The sequence below is a fragment of the Rutidosis leptorrhynchoides genome, chromosome 9 (genome assembly GCF_046630445.1).
Source record: "Rutidosis leptorrhynchoides isolate AG116_Rl617_1_P2 chromosome 9, CSIRO_AGI_Rlap_v1, whole genome shotgun sequence".
In the NCBI taxonomy this organism is placed as follows: Eukaryota; Viridiplantae; Streptophyta; class Magnoliopsida; order Asterales; family Asteraceae; genus Rutidosis; species Rutidosis leptorrhynchoides.
Window position 1 is genome coordinate 11300919 of NC_092341.1, and position 7445 is coordinate 11308363.

Genomic DNA, 7445 nt, shown 5'->3' on the forward strand with positions numbered 1-7445 from the left:
CCTCCACGACTAGAGCAAAAACCTTTCGGTTAAATGGGTGGTAGTGAGCAGTTCACCTTTGTTCACGAAGAGTGTAGTATCATCAGTAGGCGTGCGACGGGTATCAAGTGGTGCGAGTGTTATGTTGAACCCGTCTTTGTGGAATGAATACGTGTGTTTTGTAACCATCATGCTTGGTGTTCCTATCGAATTGCTACGGGCATCCCAACAAGATGTGGAAAGCATCCATCAGAATTACTTCACATCACACTTCATCGTTGTACCTTTTGCCAATCGAAAATTGTATAAAAACGCTTATTAACTGTAATGTGATTACCCTTTCTCAGCCAAGTTAATTTGTATGGGTCTGGATGTTCCACTGGTTTGAGCCCAAGTTTATCCACCATGTCAGTAGACGCGAGTTTTCACAACTTCCGCCATCAATTATCATATTACAAACCTTCCATTTGGTGGTAACTTTAGTACAAAATATGTTATGTCGTAGCCGAGAGTGGTCGTTGAAAGAAGTGTCAACAACGTTGTTTAATCCTCTACGAATAACCAAGGAATCACCTTTATCCGGGTATATGATGTCATCTTCAAGGTTTGGTTGTTGCACATCTGTTTCATGATCGTCTTCAGTGTCATAAATAGCTGCACTCGAGTCATCCCATAGGGTAACTGTTCGTTGGTTGGGACAGTCACGTGCATAGTGTTCTAGACCTTAACACTTGAAGCATCTAGGGGCCAGAATGTTGCTGCTTTGGGCTGCTGATTTTTGGGCATGTTCGAGCTTTTTATCAGACACAACTGGGCTGGGTTTTGGGCTGTTTCTGGGGCTGGACAACCCACGATTAAAGACCATTTTGTTTTTACCACGCACATGTTGTTTCTCTACTTTGAGAGCTAATCAACATATATCTTCATAGGTAAGATAGGGTTGGAGACTTACGACATCTGCTATCTCATGGTTAAGCGTGCCTAAAAAACTAGCCACGAGTTGTTCATCCTTCTTTTTAGTACCACATCTCATCCTAAGTTTCTCGAATTTGTGTATATGTTCTTCAACACTTGACAAATGTTGATGCTAGTTGTGATATTCTAAGAAAGCCTCTTGTCGAAAATTATCGGGCATGAACTTTCCTTGCATCAATCTCTTCATTTTATCCCACACCTCTACCTTGGAGTTTCTAGCAATGGCCCTTTATTTTTTTACATGATCCCACCATAATGATGCATGCTTTTTGAGCTTGATCGCTACCAACTTCACCTTTAAGTAGTCGGGAATTTCTTTAACATCAAACACCCTCTCAACCGTACTAATCCATTCAATGAAATCGTTTGGAGGAGAAGCTCCAGTAAACTCGGGAATTTCGACATTTATTCCCAAAGTGCGAAGGGGATCATCTCGAGAACCCCTACCATCGTCTCTCGGATGATCATCAAATGTATTATAGTCATTCCATTGATCACCTGTTTCCTCATAATCATAGTCTTCATATTTTTGGTGTTGGCGTACTTCCAACTCGGCTATACGTCTGTTCAAGCGCTCAATTTCTGCATCACGTGGATTAACATTGCTGCCTCTGTCGGTGTATCTGTGATTGTCATAACCACAAGGTCCTCCATGATACCTTCATTCAGCCATTTCCTGCATCACCGATACCAGGTAATGTACAGATCGAGGCTGAACAAGAAATCGAATATGCACACAAGAAAACCTGAGCGGCTTTTCTTTATTTCACGATAAGAATAAAAACTGAGTTTCAAAAAACAATCTCGACTCCTTCTTAACTAGTCCAACTACTTAACATAAAAATAGGAAAAAACCAAAAGATAAACATAAGAAAATAACTTGATAAAAGCTTGCTTCACCCGTTAGCCACTTTTGTTCTTGCTGGAGTCGATTTTGAGGCCCACAAAATAATCGTGCAATGTTGTGGGCTGCCTGGACCAAATGATAGTTGAGCCCAATGATTCTTCGCTTGCAGCTGCATCAGTTTAGGGTTTAGTTTAGGGTTAGATTGAGTTTTTAACACGAACGATTTAGGGTTTAAGGTTTTGGGTTTATGGACTAAACCCTAAACCCTAAACTCTAAATCAGGTTAAATTTTGAAAAAAACTTCAGAGAAGATGAAAAAAAATGCTCGAACAGTAATATGCATCACGATGAATGTTATTTATCGATGAATGTTATTTATCGATGAATGTTATTTCTTCAAGTATTTTCTGGTCAAAATATTACTTCCTCCATCCCATATTAATAATCCCAGATAAAAAACACACAGTTTAACGAAATGTCATAAAACATAGTGAATGGATTCAGTTTTAAAATGTGTTTTAATTAATATAAGTTTTATCAAATATTATATAACATAAACAAAATTATTGAAAACCAAAATTGTAGAAATAAGACATTGAAAAGTCAAACATGACACTTATTTTGGAACTGATAGAGTAATATTAATATTAATATTAAATATTAAAACATATACTATAATATTATTAATACGTAGAGTTTGTTAGAAACTTAAAAAGAGGGTTTTAAACCACAAGTATCTTATAATATAGAAAATGTGTTACTATTGAGATTGTCTTTAAAAGGAAATTTTACTATTTCTAATTTTTTATTTTTTTTAAGTATCCAATCATTTGTAGCCACTTAAGATACTTATGTAAAAAATTAGATTTCGAGTCCGCGTTGCACGATTACTCAAAAATCATTTGAATTAGTGATATATAAGGAGCCGTACTAAAACATTATAGTTTATAAAAATCATCTTATATTATTTTTATTGGATATGTATGTATATGCAATTACATATACAAATAACTCAATAGTTGGGTAATACATATCACATGCACATTAATATCCCAATTTGTCAATCTGGAAAATACAAATTAGGAGCACTGAACAGTTGTATACATCACCAAATATGTTGAATACATTTCAAATAATGCAATGACGTCTCAAACATTTCAAATGATAAACAATTATACTAAACACATGATTGGATTAATTATGTAACGGCCATCAATTGTTGGTCATTTTCTTTACCAACATGATGCTTGGTTCTTATTTTAGGATTAAACTAGTGAAATGACCAGTGAAACCACGGGGTTTTTTAACGAAATAGTTTAATGATATGTTTTACGTATTAAGTGAACGTAAATGCTAAAGTCATTTAGTTTAATGACATGTGGAACTACAGATTTCGACTAAGAAACTTGTCATTTTTATAAACATATTGATATACTTAACTTGGTCAGAGTAAAAGAACTACATTTATTTTTCCATCACTTTCTTCCGATTTTCATCACAATTATTATTTTTCTTGTCATAAAATTACAACATTTTATTGAGACATGCATTTCGTATACATATGTAACGTAATTAATCACCGTAAAAAGAACTCATATTTGAATAATTATAATATAATAATACAGTTTGCTCTAAAATTGAGTATTTATATTTTTAATAATAATTATTAGTAATAACAGATGTATCTTTAATTTTTTTTTTAGAAAACTAAAATACAATTATTATATGAAGGTTGTAAAATATGTTTCAAAGTTTGTACATGTGTTCTTGGGGTGTTTTGTAAAAGATTGTATAATTTGTTTCAAAGTTTGTACATATAGTTATGTGAGTATTTTATCACAAGGTTGTATATAATATTTCAACTATTGTACAAATGGTCATGGGGTATTTTACCATAAGGTTGTATATAATGATTAAAATATTGTACATATGGTCATGAGGGTATTTTATCATAAGGTTGTACATAATCCTTTATATATTATAAACTAGTGAAATGACCCGTGAAATCACGGGTTTGTTTAAATGAAACAATTTAATGACATGTTTTAGGTATTAAGTGAATGTAAATGATAAAGTTATTTATTTTAATAACCCGCTTGACTAAGAAACTTGTCGTTGTTTTTACAAATATATAGAGATATGTATTTTCGCATACATATGTAACGTAATCAATTTCGTAAAAAGATATTTGAATATTAATAATATAATAATTATAATTATAATTATTATATTAAAAGTAAATAATAATAATAAAGTTCACTCAAAGTTGAGTATTTATATTTTTAATAATAATAATAATAATAATAATAATAATAATAATAATAATAATAATTAGTAATAATAAATGCCTTTTAAATTTTTTCAGAAAATTAAAATTACAATTTAGGAGAGATAAATATTTTCGTTTATAAAAGATTTCGTATTATATTTTTAATTAAATTAATATATAATTATGACATCATCATTATGAAAATTAAAAGTTAATTAACTTAATGATGACATCATCATTTTAGAGCTTTTTTTTTTTAAAGGCAACTAAAAATTCTATTACTCAACTTCTCATATTACATTGTACAGTTTATAGGAAATTATCTATATACACAATGTGTTGCAAGGTGTCAAGATGACAACTTACAATATGAATCTCACACTCATCGCAACCTTTATTGTAGAAAAATTTGGGGATTATGGATCCAATCATGCCAGTCGATACTCTTGTCCTTGCACCTCTTCACGACCCACTCATGGCTTTTGACTTGAATTTCATTGAGCGCCACTGGTACATTCCAAGTCTTGTTTGAGAATACCTTTTGATTACGGTTTTTTCAAATAAGATAGCAACTTGACCACATGACTGCTTGCCAAATATCTTTACCCACACTTGAATTCACATGCCCCGTGTTCGAGAGAAGCTCCCCCATGTTACGGGGATTAAAGTTACCACCTCCCCACCACATGAACACTTTGTTCCAAATGACAATAACATGCTTGCATAATAAGAGGGAGTGATCTACCGTTTCGATGTCATCGTCGCAAATTGGACACCGTACCGAGTGTAAATCAATCCCTCTCTTATCCAATTCCACAAGAGTTGGTAATCTTTTCCTCCTATCACGCCAAACAAATACCTCAACCTTTTTTGGAACCAACTTATTCCTCAAAGTTTCGACATTATTGTTAGCCAGCGGAATGATTTTTTCTTCAATCAATATCGTTAATGACTTTGTTGTGAAGTTCCCGTTATTTCCCGCTCTCCATCTCCATGTATCGTGCTTGGAAGGATTGATGATCGCACCAACCAATAGCTCATTTAGTCTTTCCAATTCTCCTTTAGCATGCCCGGAAGGAGCTCGAACCCAAGACCAATTTCCTTTACAATTTAAAACATCCGAAGTGATTCTATCTTTAACTGTAGCCGCCATGTCATTTTCTAATCTCACCAAACGTTTGAATCTATGTTTGAATGCCTCCTCACCAAGCCAAGTATCATTCCAAAAAGATGTTGAAGAGCCGTCACCTATATCTTTAACAAAAAGTTTCCTAAACGGAACATTAGCTTTCTCAATGTCAAACCCGCACTTAATGATACCATTCCATATTGATTTAAAGGAATCAAAATGAGAAGAATCATTAAGTGTAAGCCCACCTGAAGAACCATAAATGCTCGAAATGACTTTGACCCACAAAGAGTTGGATTCGGTTTTAAACCTCCACCACCACTTTCCAATCAAAGCCATATTTTTACATTTAAGAGATCCCAAATTAAGCCCGCCCTTACAATAAGGTAGAATAGTATCATCCCATTTGACCCAAGCCATTTTTGACTTATTGCCCGACCCACCCCAAAAGAAAGAACGTCTTACACTCTCAAGATGTTTGATTACACATGGCGGAGCACGGGAGAGCGAGAAGCAGTACAACGGGAGACTATTGAGTACAGCTTTGACAAGTGTTAGACGTCTACCAAAACACACCGAACGCGCCTTCCAATCCGAAAGTCTCTTCTCAAATTTATGAACAACCGGGGCCCAACTTTCCTCCTTTTTCATATTACCATCCACGGGGAGCCCGAGATACATGAATGGTATTGAGCCTACTTTGCACCCGAATAAGTTTGCTATCCTCTCAACCTCCACATCTTCTACCCCAACCCCGATTAGGTTGCTTTTGTGATAATTAATCTTAAGGCCCGTAGTTAATTCGAAACATTTTAGGAGATTTAGAAGACTACGCACATTACTTTCACTCCAAGTTCCGAAGAAAATCGTGTCATCCGCGTATTGTAAGTGTGATATCACCACTTTGTCCGCACCTACTTCCACCCCCGAAAACATCTTCTTTGCCACCGCATTTTTAGTTAAAACATTAAGCCCTTCCGTCGCAAGAATAAAAAGGAAGGGTGAGAGTGGGTCACCTTGCCTAACCCCCCTTTCTAGACCAAACTCACTAGTGGGTGAGCCGTTGACAAAAATTGAGATGGAAGTCGATTTAAAGCATGTGAGAATCCACTTTCTCCATTTTGACCCAAACCCCATAATGCGCATTATCTCGATCAAAAACTCCCAATTAAGTGTATCGAAAGCTTTTTCAAAATCTACCTTGAAGATAAACCCCCTTCCCCGTTTAAGTTTGAGGAACGAAAGAGTTTCGTTTGCAATAAGAACACCATCCAATATATTCCGCCCCTTTATAAATGCACTATGTTCGGTATCAACAAGACTAGGAATCACCTTTTTAAGGCGATTTGAGAGAAGCTTCGCGATGACCATATAATAACTACCAATGAGGCTAATCCATCGGTAGTCATTTAAGCAAAAAGGATCCGATTTTTTGGGAATTAAAGTGATAAATGAGGCATTACACCCCTTGGAGATCTCACCTCATTCCCAAAACAGATTAATCGCCTTGATCAAGTCATCTTTAATAACGTGCCAAAATTTCTTATAAAATCCTAAATTGAATCCGTCCGGGCCAGGTGCCTTCGAACTACCGCAACTTTTAATCGCTTACCATATTTCAGCCTCACTAAACAATTCTTCTAAAGCCATAGCCTCATAATTCGATAGCCTGTTTAAACCTGTCTCATCGTGGTGAGGTTGGGTCATATTCTGATCGAAAATATTATGGGGATCAAGATGGTCACCCCCATTGGGCACAAACTGATCAGAATTAGTGACATGCCCATTCGGCCCAACTTGTTCAGCGGTCACATTCATAGCTGGAGGCCCAACAGAAGCATTTTGGCTTCTGAGGGGATCGAAAACAGTAGTCTGATTCTCAAATAAGCAGTGTGATGTGTAAAATCTAGTATATAATTTATCTCTGGAAAATGCCGGTTTAAAGATTACTACACACTAACGGGCAGCGTACCCGATCGTGCAATAGTATAAATTTGGTAATTCCAAAATCATTCCAAGGACAGTTTAAACGTGAGAATTAAGATTGCAACTAATAAAAGTAAACTAAGTTAATCTATGAAAATTGAAAGTACGAGATGATTTGTTTTGTAGCTATTTGACGATTAGCCAAATCAAGGATAGATCAAAAGTAAAAGGCAATATTTTTGTGTTTTAAAATTTATAGAAAATAAATGCAGACTCAACGAAAAATAAATATATTTGAATTCAATAGATAAAAGAATGTT

General features: G+C 34.9%; 1 protein-coding gene across 1 annotated transcript; it reads right to left on the bottom strand.

Annotated features, from left to right (window-relative positions):
- Positions 1-1183: 1183 nt before the first annotated feature.
- On the bottom strand, positions 1184-7017 carry LOC139867738 (uncharacterized). The gene is made up of 3 exons (XM_071856097.1): positions 6812-7017; positions 4664-6577; positions 1184-1613 (listed from the first exon to the last, which is right to left on the bottom strand). Exons 1-3 carry the CDS (start codon positions 7015-7017, stop codon positions 1184-1186), a joined length of 2550 nt encoding a protein of 849 aa, XP_071712198.1.
- Positions 7018-7445: the final 428 nt, after the last annotated feature.